The following is an 18,939-nucleotide window of genomic DNA, read 5'->3' as shown; positions in this document are numbered from 1 at the left end:
GGGTAAACTCAACGTATTTGACTGCTACTCTTATCCGTTGGCAACCCCCCCGCCCCCCCCCCATGCCGATCAGCCGCTCCGCAAGAATATTGTCATTATGAAACCGGTCCGTAGTGCGAGAAAGGTTGGGGACCCCTGCACTATAGGAAACATCCTCTCCACCTCCATTCTATCTAGGCTTTTCAGTAGGTTTCAAAGTCCTTTTGCACCTCTGATTTTTGAAATTTCTCCCTGTTTAGAAAATAGTCTATGCCTCTATTGCTTCTACCAAAGTTCATGACCATACACTTCCCTGCACTATACTCCATCTTCCATTTCTTTGCCCATTCTCCCAATCTGGTCAAGTGCTTCTGCAGCCTATCTGCTTCCTCAACACTACCTGCCCCTTCAGCCATCTTCGTATTGTCTGAGAACGTGACCACAAAGCCATTAATTCCATCGTCCAAATTGTTACCATATAATGTGAAAAGTGGCCCCAATGCCGACCCCTTTGAAAACTACTTGTCATCAGCAGATAGCCAGAATAGTTCCTCTTCATTCCGACACTTTGTCTTCTGCCAAAGAGTCAATCTTCTATCTATGCGAGTATCTTTCTTGTAATACCATGGATTCTTATCTTGTTAAGCAGCTGCATGTGCAGCACCTTATTACAGGCCTTCTGAAATCCAAGTACACAGTAACTCTCCTTTTTCTATCCTTCCTGTTATTTTCTCAAAAAATGCCAACAGATTTGTAAGGCAAACTTTCCCCTAAAGAAAACCATGCTGACTTTGGCCTACTTTACCATATCCTCCAAGAGCCCTGAAACCTTATCCTTAATAATGGACTTGAACAGCTTCCCAACCATTGAACTCAGGCTAACTGGCCGATAACTTATTTTCTTCTGTCTCCCTCCTTTCTTGCAGAATGGAGTAACATTTGCATTTTTTAAGTCCTTCAGATCCATTCTAGAAACTCATGAGTCTTGAAAGGTCATTTCTCATTCACAATCTCTTCAGCTACCTTTTTCAGAATGCTGTCATGTCATCTATTGGGCTCAGATCTTTCAACTTCCCAAGCACCCTTAGTAATAGCAATTAAACTCGCTCTACCCCCTGACATTCCAATTTCTGCTATCCTGCTAGTGTCTTCCACATGAAGATTGACACAAAATTCGTCTATTTCTTTGTCCCCTATTCCTGCCACTCCATTGTCATTTCCCTGTAGTCCAATATCGACCCTCTTATATATCTGGAAAAAAAACTTTTGGGATCTTCTGATATTTTTGGCCGGCTGACTTTCATAGTTCATGTTTTCAGTCCTTCTGTTTTTTTAAAATTGTCTTCCCTTGGTTTTTTAATAGCTTTCCAATTCTCTAACTTCCCACTCATTGTTGCTATATTATATGCCCTCTCTTTTGCTTTTATGCTGTCTTTGATTTCTCTTGTTAGCCACAGTTGTCTCTTTCTCACTTTTAGAGTAATACTTCTTTGGGATGTATCTATCCTGTGCCTTCCAAATTGCCCCAGAAACTTCAGCTATTGCTGTTCTGTCATCTAGTGTCCCTCTTCATTCAACTTTGGCCATCTCTCCCCATGCCTCTGTAACTCCCTTTAATCCCCTGTAATGCTAACACAGCTGACTTTTTCTTCTCCCTCTCAAATTGCATGGTAAATTCTATTATATTATGAACACTGCCTCCTAAAGGTTCCTTTTACCCTAAGCTCCCTAATCATATCTGGTTCATTACACTAAATCCAATCTAGAATTGTCTCTCTCCTAGTGGGCTCAACAATAAGCTGCTCTGGGGGGCTCCAGTTATGGATTAGATGCGTTTGGTCGGTGCTCCTCTCCGAGGTCTCGATAAAATTACTATTATACCATGCTTTATTCTTTCATAGGCCAACAGTATATGTCTAAACTAAGTGTCTGGAAAAGTTTGACAATGCCAAAGGCAAATAAAGCCAAGACCGCCGACTGCCAAACTACCGAACTTAGTGCTAACAATGGGTCTGTAAAGAACTTCTCCGTGTCTGAGATAACCGCTGGATAAAACCCAAGTCATGTGCAAGGAATTAGATCAGGAGATTTCTGAGTCAGTTCTGCGCGGCACTAATGAACGATTTGATGTTTTTGAGACCAAGTCTGAGGCGCTTGTGGCCTCACAGGCTGACTCACAAGCCCGTGTGGCTAATCAAGAACTAACCACCAGTGACCTTGAAACACGTGGGCAAGAGCTTGAAGCTAACTACTCAGAGCTAATGAGACAAAATAGCCAGCCTGGAGCTAAAGTGCATGACTTAGAGGCTCGTTCCCGGAGACATAACATTAAGATTGTAGGGATACAAGAGGGCGAGGAAGATGGTAAACCTACTGAATTTGTTTCCAGACTGATTCCCAAGTTGCTCGGGGAAGAGCACTTCCTGTATCCAGTTAAAGTCGATCGTGCACATCGCTCTGTCCAGCCGAAGCCGTCTGCCGGCGCTAAGCCGCGCACCATCCTGGCACGTATCCATCACTTTCAAGTGAAAGAGCTGATCCTGCGCTGCAGCAGGCTACAATCCATGGAGTATAAGGGAAACAAGGTCTTGATCTTCCCAGACTATACTAAAGAGGTGATGACTCAACGTCGTGCCTTTCGTGATGTACTACAAACTCTGCGTGATGGAGGAATCAAGCACACCCTGCGGTATCCGGCTGGGCTCTATAATTATCATCAAGATGGAAGAGCGCCTTAAGTATATGATGACTCAATAGAAGCAGCACAATTCTTGGAAAGGAATAATGCACTCAAAAAGGAGTAGATATATTGACGCAAACGCAAGGAAATCTACAGATGCTGGAATTTCAAGCGACACACACAAATGTTGCTGGTGAACGCAGCAGGTCAGGCAGCATCTCTAGGAAGAAGTACAGTCGACGTTTTGGGCCGAGAGTCTTCTGACCCCATGTCGACTCTTTCTAAGGATTTGATTTCATTTTTTAAAAACAGGGCTACCTGTCTCCTGCCTGCCTACTTGTCCTTTTGATACAAGGTGTATCCTTGGATGTTAAGCTCCCAGCTATGACCTTTTCAACCATGACCTAGTGATGCTGACAACAACATATTTGCCAATCTCTAAATGCACTACAAGGTCATCTACCTTATTCTGTGTACTGCATGCATTTAAATATAACACATTCAGTCCTGTATTCATCAGCTTTATTGATTTTTTCCCCCATGTTACACTTCATCTCATCCAATTGACTGCAATTTTGCCCTATCATCTGCCTGTCCTAACACAGTCTCACTGAACGCTGTGTCAACTTGTATACCAACAGCCTCATCCTCAGTCCTATCACCCTGGTTCCCATCTCCTTGCCAATTTAGTTTAAAGTCCCCCAAATGTCCTAGCAAACCTCACCACAAGGATATTGGTCCTGCGTGGGTTCAGGTGTAACCCATCCTTTTTGTACAGGTCCATAGCTTCCCAATGATAAGAAATCTGTAACCCTGTCCCCTGCACCACTTCCTCAGCCACGCATTCATCTGTATTATCATTCTGTTCCTGCTCTGACTAGCACATGGCACTGGGAATAATCCAGAAATTGTTGCTTTGGAGGACCTTTCCTTCAGTCTTTTCTTTTACTGTGCAGGACCTCTTCCTCCTTTATTCCTATATTACTGCACCATGACCTCTGGCTGCTCACTCTCCCTCTTGAGAATCTTTGCAGACTTTCTGTGACATCTGGATCATAGCACTTCGGAGGCAACATCCCATCCTGGCATCTCTTTCACAGCCACAGAATCTGTTGTCTCCCTAACTATTGAGTCTCCTATCACTACTGTCTGCCTGACTTTATGCTTCCCTGCTGAGCCTTGGAACTGGCTGTAGAACCACTGGCCTGGTTGTTGCTACTGCTCTGCCCTGCTAGGTCATTTTCACCTCCCCCGCCCCAGCTGTATAAAGAGGGGGTATTCTTGTTGCTATGTGATATTTTGCGGATGGGATGATTGAGCTTAAGTCATCTCATCCACAAAATATCATGAGCTCAATTGCAGATTACATACAAAGAGGAGAGGATATTGTCACAACTAGTCAGCTGCAGTTGGAAGGATTTTTTAATGATTTGCAAACTAAATGTTGAATGAGCACTTGTAACCTCAATTGATTACACTGGTGAATAAACTGCTTTGTTTTTACCATTGTACACTGTCTGCAGTACTGAATTGAGAAGTAAATAGGAAAATTTCTTTCATAGAATTTGGTCGATCTGGCGGGCAGTGAACGAGCCAGTCAAACAGGAGCAGAAGGTACTTTCTAAAATTTTAGTGATATGCTGGGTAATTTACCTCCATACTCCAATTTACCTAGTATTATCAAATTTCGTAATATTTTTAACAATTAATTGTATATTTCTGCCTGACTCCTGCTACAAATATCCTAAGTATTGTCTGTTGAATTAAAATTAAAATTTTATATGAAGACATTGTTCTTGAAATTGTATAAGTTTGAAGCCAAACCAGAGAGAACCGTTAGTTAACTGGACTCCTGCAGTTTTCACTAAGCTTCTTTGTGTTGCTTTTCACCTTTTTTATGAAGTTTATTGTTACTTCAAACTGCTTGCTCATTTTCCTGTGATGAACAAATGATTTCTCTTTATAATGTAGGTGTCCGTTTAAAGGAAGGATGCAACATCAACCGTAGTTTGTTTGTACTTGGTCAAGTCATTAAGAAGCTTAGTGATGGACAATCTGGGTAAGAAACAGCTCAACTTAATATAATGTAGATAATATATTTAGTATTTAGATGACAATGTAATGATAAAATGTCCTGCCCATCATTCATTGGTTCCTTTTCTAATGACAGTTGCATTTGTGTGTGCCCTTTCCAAAGTCTACTTTTCCTTCAGTGCCTTCTGGGAAATCAACAGTCTCTCCCCCTGGCAGTACCTGTCATGCTGAGATTGTTTTCAGAAGGTTGTGTGACTGACCCTTCTGCACAATTATGAAACTTGTGCCAAATGTAACTTACTCCACAAAAATTGTTTTCAACCTGACAAGTAAACATCCAAATTTCTCTTCTTTTAAGGAACATTGAAGCATGTGGGAATAAGGATTATCTTGCTGTGTTTTACTACTTCCCAGAACATGAACAAAGTAGAATATTTATAAACTACATTGCAATGCATTATTGATCTACATGTTGCTCTAAATCAAATTGTGGGGCTCAAATAAAATCATTTTAAATGAGATCTGATTTGTTGTATTTTTGCCAACATTTTCAAAATGGCTCTTATTTTGATACTTTGATAATAATTTCTTCAATCCTTTCTGGAAATTGATGTCCTTTTGTCCAGAATATGTATGCAGATTTAAAATTTCTGAAGATTTCTAAAATTGTACAGTATGATATATTTTTCGGTGAGCTAACTAAGTCGGAAGGGGCCATGGAAAGTGGGAGGGTAAATCATCTGTATTTTCAAATAATCAGATTGCAGCTTATCAGTGTTTTACAGTATCTTGTAAGAAATAAGTTCCTCAGATTGTAGTTACTTCTGTTTTTCTTTGGCCCCACCCCTCAAATTTCATTGAGCTTCAGTGTAACGAAGGCTTCATGATCCAACCTTGTGTCATTGACGCCTGTGATCATCTGTCCAACCTGCTTTCCTGAGCTCTGAATCACAGGTGCTTCATACTCCTCACCTGTGGTTCCATATTCACCTCTATCCTCTCCCTGGAATGCACCATAAATTTAAGTACCTCTTTCTTCCCCCCCCCCCCCCACCCAGACCTCCATGCACATATAAATAGACATTTTGCAGTGGTGCTGTTGCTCACATTTGGTTGCCTGTAGAACATAGTATTTCTGTGAAGATACTTAAATTTCCCATTCTGTTTTACTTTGCATAATCAAAGAATGTTACATAACTTTCTCAGTCCTATTTCCCATTTTACAATACTGTATTTGGTTAACTATTAAAGCAGCCTTTTAACAAAGTAAAAATATTTTTAAACTGATAGTCATTCAGTGCAATAGAACCAAACACTTTATCTGCCTATCCATTGTTACCCTTTTGAATAACTGCTATATGAAAGCAAGCGCCCTTGGGATTATGGTATTATGAGAGTCTGAAGAAAGTATGTAAAACACCTGGTTTAATTTTCATGTGACATTAATTAGATGACTGAGGCCTAAATGATAGGAATAATTTGTGACTATCCATTACCTAAGATTACCGTATTGTTATAAAACGGAAGGAGTGGTGTTATAAACTACAATCATACAGGATTCAGCAAATTGATTTCTATAGGTTACACATGGTCTGTATGGAGAAAGGAGGTCGGATCTTACTGCATCACTTCCTTAGTTTGCTCTTGATTTAGACAGTCTATATCCCACCGAGACATGGAGTATGTCGACAAAGGCAGGAAAGCAGAGAGGAATGCTTATTTTGCCCTCTTTGACCTTTCTTACCCCTAATGCACACAGTTTCCTGTGTGGATATTGGATTTTACTGAAATATTGTCTAGAATTCAGAGTGAAAGCATCTGAAATCACCAGAATAAATTGCGAATTGAGCTAGGGTTTTTGTTCTTCTCGGGGACTGCCACCAAGCAATAATCCAGATGCACTGAAAATTCTCAGTGCATTATGGAATGTTCCAACATGGATCTCCAGCTAATGCAAAGGTGACTCCTTGTTCTGATGGAAAGGACCAGGAATGAGTTGAACATTGCTGCCTTAATTGCTGGTCCAGCAACCTTTGAACATGAAAAGAAGGGAAATGGTGGATCTAGTCATGTGCTTTCATTATTGCTTGCTCATTTTAATTCTCTTTATATTTGTATTAGATTTCTAAATTATAGGGACAGTAAACTGACTCGAATTCTGCAAAACTCATTAGGGGGCAATGCAAGAACATTAATTATTTGCACAATTGCTCCATTTGCTTTTGAGGAAACTCTCAGTACTCTTCAGGTAAGTTGATCAGCTTTACTATTCTTTAGTGAGCTCTTTCAAATAAATATAGTGCATCTGATCTTTTAAACTCTTCAAAACTGTCCATTTATCAGTTAGGGGAAAATAAAATTTATACTACAGTATGAAAATACTTGCAGATACAAATATGACAAGCTTAGTCTTTTCTGTCCCATCAAGAATTTGTTACTTTTTGATATCAATAACTTGTGATTCTGCTACTGACTGATAATGAAATGAGCTATAATGATAACAGCCAAGAATGTTACTTGCGCATTTAATTTTTGGTAATAGCATATTGTAAGATTGTAATTTCTCATTAATTTAAACTCTTGTCAACATAATAAAACTTCCCTGATGTAACAAAATGTAAACTCTTGTGAAATGTGATTGGCAGAACAAACCTTTTCCAGCATTCTTTTCACGTGCAATTGGTTTGTTTTTAAGGCCTAAGGCACTGTTTTATCCTTGTGGTAAATTTGTCCTGTTGCTCACGAATTTTTTGTGTCCTCTGTTGGTTGGGATCGGCCATGGATTTTGCTGCCAGTACATGTGCCAGGGCAGTACAATATGGAGAGCAAGCTGTTGCCTCTGCAGCAGGCTTCCCTTCTCTACGCAGCTGATAAATCCTAAGGAATGGCAGATTTCAATGGAGTTTGGTACTTGTGGTGTCGCAGGAATTGCCAGTCAGTGTTGAACTCAGTGCAGGACTGCCTTAGGGACTCCAGCTCCAGATTTTACTTTGGGGTTTGCTCCTGAAGCCTTCCCCTTGAGTGGATATAGCCATAAGGCTGCAGAGCTTTGAAATCAGTTTTCTTTCTGCTAGATGAGCTGTTAACCACGGCTGATGAGCCCACCTGCCCAGAACGTCTAGTTTTAAGGCACTGGTAAACCCACCTTTTTCCCCTGTCTCGTCTCACTTGAAATGGTTCACTGGGCTTGGTAACTATACCACATGTGAAGGCCAGGAGCTGGACTTGGTTGTCAGAGGCTATTTGTAACATACTCCATTGAGACCATTTAATAGGTAGTGGGAGTTTAATTTCTTGCCTCCCTCGCCAGCTATGACAACCTTAAGGAACCTGCTCAGTGATTTAACTTGATGCAAATGTCAACATCTTTACAGTTCCATGTGACTTGATGTAAGATTGACAAATAATGCAGGCTGAGCTGCAACTTAAAGAGAAGCAGCATTATATTTTCACTGATTAGCATGTGCTTTGACATTTAAGGGACATTTCTTTGATTTTGGCAAAATTAACTTTCAGTTTTGTGTACGAGAGCAAATGACAACTCTCTTTTCGACTAATGCATATGATCCCTTCATTAATAAATTTATTAAGAAAAAGAGAATATGAAATGGGTGTGATGTTGCATAATGAACTAACAACAGCCTGCATTGCACTTCCACTTGCTTTCTTGTAAGGGATCTCTGCTGTTCTTCTGTACTTGTCCTTCCCATACCATCTTCCATCCAAATGAAATAGTCCTCAGTTATAGATTCCCTTTATTGTGATTAGACCGTGTCCTTGGTTATCTCTCCACTTTCCAAGTTCTTGCTCACCTCTTTTTTTTTAGATCACTACCTTTAGTGTCATTTCCTGTTGATGGCTGTTGAATATTAACTTGATCTTCTTAACTACAAGATAACTTTTTGCTTTAGGATGAGATATTAATGTGGGAATGATATCTACTTTTCAGACCTGCTTGTGCAAATGAGCTCCTCACCACTGAGTCTGCTTGATTTCAAAACTGTAAAAACAAAAGCCGTGTCCTTGTATCTTTGAAATGCTCCAATCTCTTTTGATTATTTTTCATCAACAAGGCTACAATATTTTCTTTATCATTTAAATGTTTAAAAGTCTTGATTTATACTTGTGTAGTGTTTATATTATTCTCTCCTCTTCAAGTAATAATGAATGGCATTTTGTTTTTCCAGCCCTTTGGCTATAGCTGAAAACTTAGCTTTTCAGTACTCTTTGGGGTTCTTAACCTGGGTGTTTAATGTGTTCTGTGGTAGGTGTAGGACCAAAGAGGAGGAAGAAGATTTGGAGCCTGATTATGTCTTTTCAGTTATGTACTGTATCGAAAAAGTGGGAAAGAAACATCAATGTTTTGCATGCTTCTAACTCTGCAAGGTTGCAGAATATTATTTGAACTTAGCTATTTACAGAGCTATACAAATTGGTTTAGATCTTGTGAAACTCTGCTTGCACTTCTCATCAATAAAAGTACTTAATTTGTGTTTGAACAACTTTGTGAGGGCATGAAAATTTCCCAGTTAACAGAAACAGACCAGTTGCTAAATGTGTAAATCATTCTGTCCTATTAGTTTGCAAGCACTGCCAAATTCATGAAGAACACACCTCATGTGAATGAAGTGTTGGATGACCAAGCAATGTTGAAACGCTGTCGCAAAGAAATAATGGATCTGAAAAATCATCTGGAGGAAGTAAGTTATTCAATATTTTATGGAATTACGTTATTTTACTTTTTTCCCCTCATTTACACTCCATGAAGCTAGAAATATCTTCACAATCTTGAAAACTAATTCTATTTTTAACACAATTTGGAAATGATAATCAGAACAAAATTTGGGAGTGAAATGTATTTTTTGCTTAAAATGCCCATCATCTGAACATTAACTGCCTTTATTCCAACTAATTAGGCGATTTTTTTTTTTTGGATGATTTATTGGGTGATATAGCAAGTCATGTCATAGGTTGATGACAAGTTATGACCATATCATTTACCCTTTGGAGTACATTAACTTTAAATTGTGTATTAAAATTATACTAAATTTAAGGTTAATGTTTTTACACAGGCCTATAGTCAGCTGTATAGTACAGTTCAGGATTATGTGTGCTCCAAGGGTGATTGTAATAATACCATGATTGGAGCAGAAAGTTACTTCATCTGATCTTTGACGGGGGTTCAAAGCCAAGACTTTTATTCATGCAAAATCGATTTTTGCGATGTACTTTTGCAAAAAAGATGATGCCTGGAAAGAGTATGATACAAAAGATAAAATTGAACATTACAGAAAGTAGCAAATATAAAATTGTTTTTCAGCTTGCTTCAGAAACTCGTGTTCATGAAATGGAGAAAGCTCAGCTTTTGTCAGAAAAATATCACCTTCAGCTGGAGCACGAACAAAAAATAAAGAACTTGACAAGAATGCTTGTCAGAGTCTTGCCTGATGAGGACCAACTTTCTGCAAAGGTAATCCAAATATCTATTGCAACAATCAATTTGTACTTGGTGAAATTAATTTCAGTAACTTTTGTGATTATGTATCAATGCAATAAACTTAGGGACCACATAAATGGAGATTTTTTTTTGTATTGGAAGAATTGGTGTAAATTCTACTTAACATTTTTGTTTCCAACATGAGTATGGTTAACTTTAATCTTAAGAATGTTGGAATTAGAAGTTTAAAGACATTATCTGGGGAAGAATAAATCTTTAACAAAGTATATTGTCTGAAGTCTGAACAAGGCACTGCATTGTTCACAGAATTCAATTAACTCTCAAATCATCAATTAACAATTGTTAAACGGAATGACAATTATTTAGTTCTCCGTTACACTTGTGTACCAAAAGTTACATTAAACAATTGTGATTCTTGAAAGAGTGGCTATTTCTTCGGTTATTCTGTAAATGGTGTTGAAATTGTTTTAGTGAATTGGATTTTTTTGGAGCTACATTTAGAATAGGCCCCAGTAGTAGGGCATTTCTTTTAATTTTCATCTCAGTTTTTGCATTGCATGTTGCTGGAAGGCTATGCTGGAAATTAAGACAATGGGATTGCAGTGACTGGAGAACAATAGCATCAAATCTTTTAATGGGATTAAAAGATTGAGGAGAAAGTGACTTGGTGGAAAAAGAAGGGGGTCAAATTCAGGTCTGAAATGAGATAGAGTGCATCTGATAGGAAAAATTATATTCTAGAACAGCAAATAGAAACAATAAAACTAATAAGAGGGGAAAAAATTATTTTAAACCTTTGCTAATGATATTTTAAATGTACTACCTAGAAGAATGAGATCAATTTCAAGTTGTTGACTTGTGGGGGCTATAAAATTAAGTAGCGTTTGTCATTGGAAAAGAGTTTGCGCTTTGACTCCTTACTTTGAGCTCATTTAGCAATTAACCTGCAAATGCACTGATTTCTTGAAGTAAAGTTGAGTTTGTTAAAGTTGCTATCTTTATCTCGACTGAATCTGGAACGATGCTTGATATCCTCATACGTGAGGCACAGCCAATTACAGGAATTGTTTGGATGAGGGGATTACCAGCCACTTTTAGGAATCCCAATTTCAAAAAGAATTTGGATGAATACTTGGGGGTGGAACAAAACTGTTACAGGCTTCAGCAAAAAAGCTGGAGCTTGTGACTGACCAAATTGCTCTAGCAGAGAGTTAATATAGAGACTATGAGCTGAATGACTTCCAATTACATTTGGTAATTTGGTAACACTGGCACATTGATAATTTGGAGCATAAAAAAGGGATAATCTCAGTGGGTTATGAGACATCTGTGATGGCAAATGGGCAGTCAAAGTTTCAGTTCGAGGCATCAGGACAAGGAGAGTAAAGGGAAAATAAACTGTATAAAGAGATCAGAAGCGGGGTGGGGGTTTGTGTGGTGAGGCAGGGTCTGGTAAGTATTGGTAGATACAAATGAGAAAGAGTTGGTAAGCAGATGTTCCAGGTGAGGGGGTGGGATGGGACGCGAGGTAAGGGCTACCTGAAATTTGGAAGACTGTAGAAAATTACAGATTATAGGTGGAATATGAAATGTGTACCCCTTGACAGTTGAGAAGGGAGAGCATGGACAAGTCAGTGTGGGAATGGGAAATGAAATGGCAAGCAAGTCGGAGCTTGAAGATTAGTGTGGATTGGGCCTAGGTGTTCTGCAAATTAGTCACCTATTCCGTGCTTGGTTTCACTGATGTTGAGGAGGCCACATTGGAAGCACCGAATTCATTGGAGGAGGTGCACAGGGATCTTTGTCTTAGCTTTAGAATGTTTAGGTCCCTGGATTGTAATGAAGTAAGAAGTGTAAGAACAAGTGTTACAGGGTCAGATTGGGATGGATGGAGATGGGTGAGTCAATCAGGAAATTGTCAATGCATTGACCTTGTTGTCTTGTCTGGATATTTGAATATTGAGCTGAAAAATTGCACCTCACTCAATTTATTTGAGGTGGTGGTGGTATGAGACTGCAGTTGACTACAGACCTAGCATGGTTTAATAGGAGCTCAATTAGGAAAAACTCATGAGGGTCAATGATGAAGCGTTTAGGCTGATCACTTTGGTATATGAATTGTTGAGGAAGCCAGGATGGATTTGTAATACCCTTCAAAGTTGCTGGTTGACCGCAGCAGGCCAAGCAGCATCTATAGGAAACGTCGACTGCGCCTCTTCCTATAGATGCTGCTTGGCCTGCTGCGTTCAACCAGCAACTTTGATGTGTGTTGCTTGAATTTCCAGCATCTGCAGAATTCCTGTTGTTTTTGTAATACTCTGCCATGTTTGCTTATTCTTGAGTTATTCAAGGTGCAATCTGGAAATGTTCAAGTTTCAAATGATTAAATTTGCATTGGTAAGATTTGATTTCATTTCCACTCCTCTTACATCCATGCCATCTTCATAAATTTCCACAAGTAGTTTTGTACAATAGATTGAAGAACCTGCATAAGAATATAAGAAGAACGGGTGTTCTTCCCCGTGCCAGCCAAGATTCCCCACCTGAACCTGTCCCCTCTGCCTGTGTTTGGCTCATCTCTCTCTCTTCTCACTGCTGCCATTGGGTGGGAGTTGCAAGAGTCTTGAAACCATCTTCCAAAGTGGATTGGAAATTGGTTAAGTAGTAACAGAATAGTAGTTGAAGGGAACCTACTTTACTCAGGTGTGATATGAACACACAATACAAGAAGATGGGCACAGGAGTTCACCACCTGGCCCCTCAAGAGTGCATATGACTATGGCTGATTTGTCCCAAGCCTCAGCTCCTCTGTTGTGGCATTTCCCCCATACTCCTGAATTCTCAGATTTAACTTTCAAACATTTATCATCCTTAATGGTCTAGCCTCCACAATCCTCGATGTTAGAGAATTCCAAAGATTAAACCATTGTAAGAAGAAACTCCAATGTTCCTCAGATTCAAATGGTTATCCCTTTGTTTTTTTAACCGTGTTCCCTTTTACGGTTCTCTCCTAGTGAAAATGTCTCAACATCTTTCCTGTCTTGCTCTTTCAAGATTTTATATATTTCAATAAGATCACCCCTTATTTTTAACTCCATAAGACAAAGGATCAAAATTAGGCCATTCTGTCCATAGAGTCTGCTCTGCCATTCCATCATGGCTAATTTATTATCACTGAACCTCATTCTCGTGCCTTCTTTCTGTAACGTTTAACACCCTTACCAATCAAGAAACTATCAACATCAGCTTAAATATACTCAATGAGTTAGCCTCCACAGCTGTCTGTGACAATGAATTTCACAGATTCACCACCATATAGCTGAAGAAATACTACTTCATTTCAGTTTCAAATGGACATTCTTGAAGTCAGAGGCTGAACTCTGGTTCTGGACTCCCGAACTATAGGAAATACCTTCTGTACATTCACTCTTTCAAGGCCTTTTTATATTTGATAGGTTTCAGTGGACCCTCTGAACCTTCTCCAATGCCAGAGCATCTTCCCTTAGATAAGGGACCCAAAGCTGCTCATAATACTGCAAGTGAGATATGGCCAATGCTTTATGAACACTCTGCATTGTCCTTGCTTTTATATTCAAGCCTATTGAAATGAATGCTAACATTGCATTTGCCTTTCTTACCACCAACTCAACCTGCAAGTTAATCTTTAGGAAATCCTGCGCAAGCGCTCCCAAGTCCCTTTGCATCTCTGATTTCTGAATTTGCTTCTTGCTTGGAAAATAGTCAATGTCTTTATTACTTGTACCAGAGTGCATGACTGTGCCACTTCTATTCCATCTGCCGCCACTTTGCCCATTCTCCGAATCCTCCAAGTCCTTCTGCAGACTCGCTGCTTCAACTGCCTGCCCCTCCACCTATCCACAAACCTGGCCACAAAACCATCGATTCCGTCACATAAATCATTGACGCGCTGTATAACGTGCAATGAAAGGATCTCAACACTGACCCCTGTGGAACACTACTAGTCACTAGCAGCCAACCAGAATGGCTTCCTTTATTCCCACTTTTCTTTCTCTGCCGGTCTGCCAAACCACCTGTCCATGCACATATCTCTCCTTTAATACCATGGGCTCTTGTTTAGCAGCTTAATGTACAACACCTTGTCAAAGAATCATAGATAACATTAGCAGCTCCTCGTAAAACAAACTTCTCATTCCATTGAGTTAGTTCTTGAAAATGGGAACAGAAACTGCATAGGTGGCCTCGTCAGCACCTACACAATTATAGCAATAATCTTCTGTTTCTCAACCCCAGCTCCTTTTTGTCTTCCTTTTCCATTTCATGATCATTCCAGGTCTCTTCCATTGCTATGCTTGCATTTAATTTTTAAATGTCCTGTGCTTTGTATAATGTTTATATTTGAGAGTTTATCAGAACTGGAAGGTTATTTACTTTAATACAGCTTTCTACCTCTGAATTGGCAAGAGAAGCCATACCTTGATCTATTTTTTTTTTTGTCCTGCTGGGTTTGATGCAGTTATGAAATGATTTTAGCTAAGTTTATGCAAAACGTTGGAAGCCAAATACAGGATTGAAGAACTGGGTCAGCAATAAATGCAATGGTGACTGATTTGTCTGAGTGCTGGGAGCTGATATATAGGTCTGCATTCATCTCAGAAGTATGCTATACAATCTGTTTCTGTCTCTAAGGCCAGAAGAAAAAGGAGATTTACCTGGGCTCCTGGAAAAGTGCGAGCCAGTTTGACTACTGTGACAGATAACGCTGCAAAAATGATAAAACTGGATCAAGCTTTTCAAGAACTAGATGAGTGTAAGTTGAAAGGATGTCTTCAAATAAACCCCAAAATCCTGCTGGAAGTTGATAGTTTTGTTATGTATTTGAACAGTTAAATGTAAGAGAAAAATGTAATCATGTAAAACGTTAGTTACTCTTGTTGGAAGAGTGATCAGCTTGGATTTACAATGAAGTCAGAACTACCACAAAAATTTCTAAAGGTGTAAAAATGCTTCTAAGATTTACTTCTGAGATATTGACAACTACAAGTGAGAGAACTGTTACTCTACTACTTATGGAACAAAAAGAGCCCTTGTAAATTCATATGGACTATCATGTACCCAGATTTGTATTAATCCCATGCTCTAGCACTTGGCCTGTAGCCTTCTAACCCTCAGCTATTTGAGTGGAGTGCTTATGGAGATATTTTTAAAATACTAAAACTCCTATCTCTACTTCTCCCTTGGTTCCAGATTCCAATGATCTTGGTCAAACAGTTCTTCCTCTGTTATTTTTCTCCCTCTAAAGATTCTGCATCACTATTTAAACTTGTATCTTCTAGCATCGGCATTAGATTCACTGGCTACAATTACTACCTTGTCCCTGCTACCTTCCTTGAATAAAGATAGCAAACTTTCTATCTTTCAGTCATTTGAGTCCTCGCCTGTGACCTGTGAAGATCTTTTTTTAACATCCCTGAGACCTGCACCTCCCAAATTGGGTGGGGATGGATCTCCAAAATCCCGGGCATTTCTATCCCTTTAAGCTTGTCAAGGTGCTTTCCACTCCTTTTTAATCGTAACATGTTCTAGAATTTCACTCCTCCCATCCATGAATTCTCCAACTACAAAGTCCTTCTCAGTGATACAGATGAGAAGTACTGCTTTTAAGAACTCGCCACCACTGACTCAGTCCTTTGATCTCTATTGGACCTGGCTCTTTCCCTAAATTGCTTTGGTGTTCTTTAGTTTTGTCTGCAAATGATATATTCTTTGTTCTCTTTGCACTCTGAATTTTTCTTTTGTGCTGCCTTGAAAATCTTCCCTGTTTACAGTTTTCCATACCCACAACTTACTTTTTTCTTTTGTTTGTCCACAAACAAATCCGACTACCTGCAATCCGGTTCCTTCAATAATCCAGCACTGGATTATCGAAGGAATAAGTAAATAAGGTAAATAAGGTGCTTGAGGAGTATAAAAAGTGCAAGAAAATACTTGAGAAGGAAATCAGGAGGGCTAAAAGAAGACATGAGATTGCCTTGGCAGTCAAAGTGAAGGATAATCCAAAGAGTTTTTACAGGTATATTAAGAGTAAAAGGATTGTAAGGGATAAAATTGGTCCTCTTGAAGATCAGAGTGGTTGGCTATGTGCAGAACCAAAAGAAATGGGGGAGATCTTAAATGGGTTTTTTGCATCTGTATTACTAAGGAAACTGGCATGAAGTCTATGGAATTAAGGGAAACAAGTAGTGAGATCATGAAAACTGTACAGATTGAAAAGGAGGAGGTGCTTGCTATCTTGAGGCAAATTAAAGTGGATAAATCCCCAGGACCTGACAGGATATTCCCTCGGACCTTGAAGGAGACTAGTGTTGAAAATGCAGGGGCCCTGGCAGATATATTTAAAATGTCGGTGTCTATGGGTGAGGTGCTGGAGGATTGGAGAGTGGCTCATGTTGTTCCGTTGTTTAAAAAAGGATCGAAAAGTAATCCGGGAAATCATAGGCCGGTAAGTTTGACGTTGGTAGTGGGTAAGTTATTGGAGGGAGTACTAAGAGACAGAATCTACAAGCATTTGGATAGACAGGGACTTATTAGGGAGAGTCAACATGGCTTTGTGCATGGTAGGTCATGTTTGACCAATCTATTGGAGTTTTTCGAGGAGGTTACCAGGAAAGTGGATGAAGGGAAAGCAGTGGATGTTGTCTACATGGACATCAGTAAGGCCTTGACAAGGTCCTGCATGGGAGGTAAATTAGGAAAATTCAGTCGCTAGGTATACATGGAGAGGTGGTAAATTGGATTGGACATTGGCTGAATGGAAGAAGCCAAAGAGTGGTAGTAGAGGATTGCTTCTCAGAGTGGAGGCCTGTGACTAGTGGTGTGCCACAGGGATCCGTGCTGGGTCCATTGTTATTTGTCATCTATATCAATGATCTGGATGATAATGTGGTAAACTGGATCAGAAAATTTGCTGATGATACAAAGATTGGCGGTGTAGTGGACAGTGAGGAAGGTTTTCAAAGCTTGCAGAGGGATTTGGACCAGCTGGAAAAATGGGCTGAAAAATGGCAGATGGAGTTTAATACAGACAAGTGTGAGGTATTGCACTTTGGAAGGACAAACCAAGGTAGAACATACAGGGTAAATGGTAAGGCACTGAGGAGTGCAGTAGAACAGAGGGATCTGGGAATACAGATACAAAATTCCCTAAAAGTGGCGTCACAGGTAGATAGGGTCGTAAAGAGAGCTTTTGGTACGTTGGCCTTTATTAATCAATGTATTGAGTATAGAGCTGGGATGTTATGATGAGGTTGTATAAGGCATTGGTGAGGCCGAATCTGGAGTATTGTGTTCAGTTTTGGTCACCAAATTACAGGAAGGATATTAATAAGGTTGAAAGAGTGCAGAGAAGGTTTACAAAGATGTTGCCGGGACTTGAGAAACTCAGTTACAGAGAAAGGTTGAATAGGTTGGGACTTTATTCCCTGGAGTGTAGAAGATTGAGGGGAGATTTGATAGAGGAATATAAAGTTATGATAGAGTGAATGCAAGCAGGCTTTTTCCACTGAGGCAAGGGGAGAAAAAAACCAGAGAACATGGGTTAAGGGTGAGGGGGGAAAAGTTTAAAGGGAACATGGGTGGGGGGGCTTCTTCACACAGAGTGGTGGGAGGATGGAATGAGCTGCCAGATGAGGTGGTAAATGTGGGTTCTTTTTTAACATTTAAGAATAAATTGGACAGATACATGGATGGGAGGTGTATGGAGGGATATGGTCCGTGTACAGGTCAGTGGGACTAGGCAGAAAATGGTTCGGTACAGCCAAGAATGGCCAAAAGGCCTGTTTCTGTGCTGTAGTTTTTCTATGGTTTCTATGCTTAATGTGATCCTTCTGCAATTGGGCATTTTCACTAATCCGACACTCCTTAGGTCCCAATGGTGCCGGATTAGTAAAGGTCACTTGATATCCAGATTACTTTACTCTTCAGCCTTATTGGGCCATGTTTAGCCTTTCAACTCATTCACTTTTGAAGGAATCTGACTAATCTTTTCCCAGTCCATTTTTACCAGGTCTTATTTTTAAGATTTTAAATCCGCTTTCCTCAATTTAAGGGCCATTTCAAGACCATCCTTTTCCTTTCACACAATTACTGTAAAAAAAAAGAAATAATTTTATGATGACCATCTCCAAAAATGTTGTTGCAAACAGAATATTCAAATCACTCGACCAGCTACTACATTGTCAAAGGTTATCCTCATTAATGCCCTTGTCCAGTAGAATTACCTGTGTATTGACTCAAAATCTCCCAGGGGCATTTAAAAAAAACAATCACCCGTTTAAATTTTTAACACTCAGGCTATCTCAGTTAATAATATCAAAGATTCATTTTCTCAAATTCATTTCTTGCATTTCCCTCTTCTTAGAATTCTCTCTCCAACTTGGGAGACAAACTAACCATTGATATCTGTTTAAAAACTTGCCAACTCTTTTTTTTTCTAATTGCATCTCTTCCTAGCCTCCCTTTCTCTTTATGTCACCATCACATCTGTCCTCTTGCTTTTTTTCCGAAAATATGGATTCCTTCAGCTTAAGTTGATAAGTTCTTTCATGTTTCCTGGACATCTGCTGATTTCACCCCCTCCTACCAGACTGAACAGATAAGGGTTTCCTTGGTCCTCATCTTTTGCCTATCTGTCCGCCACATCCAGGATATCATCTTAGGCTTTTCTACCAGCTGTATTGGGATCCCACCACCAATCACATCTTCCTCTTACCCCTTGACCCTTTTCCTGTTTTTTTTTTTTGCAGGGATC

General features: G+C 39.6%; 1 protein-coding gene across 3 annotated transcripts in view; it reads left to right on the top strand.

The window, feature by feature from the left end:
- The window catches only part of LOC134357473 (centromere-associated protein E-like), a 158,802-nt gene that overhangs the window by 31,343 nt on the left and 108,520 nt on the right, over positions 1–18,939 (top strand). For all 3 annotated transcript variants that reach the window (XM_063069091.1, XM_063069090.1, XM_063069089.1), the window contains exons 9-14: positions 4,222–4,273; positions 4,631–4,718; positions 6,815–6,941; positions 9,274–9,393; positions 10,014–10,163; positions 14,820–14,940. In XM_063069091.1, the coding sequence (XP_062925161.1) occupies positions 4,222–4,273; positions 4,631–4,718; positions 6,815–6,941; positions 9,274–9,393; positions 10,014–10,163; positions 14,820–14,940 (658 nt within the window). The remainder of the gene's footprint in view (positions 1–4,221; positions 4,274–4,630; positions 4,719–6,814; positions 6,942–9,273; positions 9,394–10,013; positions 10,164–14,819; positions 14,941–18,939) is intronic.

The sequence above is a fragment of the Mobula hypostoma genome, chromosome 16 (genome assembly GCF_963921235.1).
Source record: "Mobula hypostoma chromosome 16, sMobHyp1.1, whole genome shotgun sequence".
Lineage (NCBI taxonomy): Eukaryota > Metazoa > Chordata > Chondrichthyes > Myliobatiformes > Myliobatidae > Mobula > Mobula hypostoma.
The sequence above is the reverse complement of the archived record's forward strand: the minus strand, read 5'-3'. Positions and strand labels throughout refer to the sequence as shown.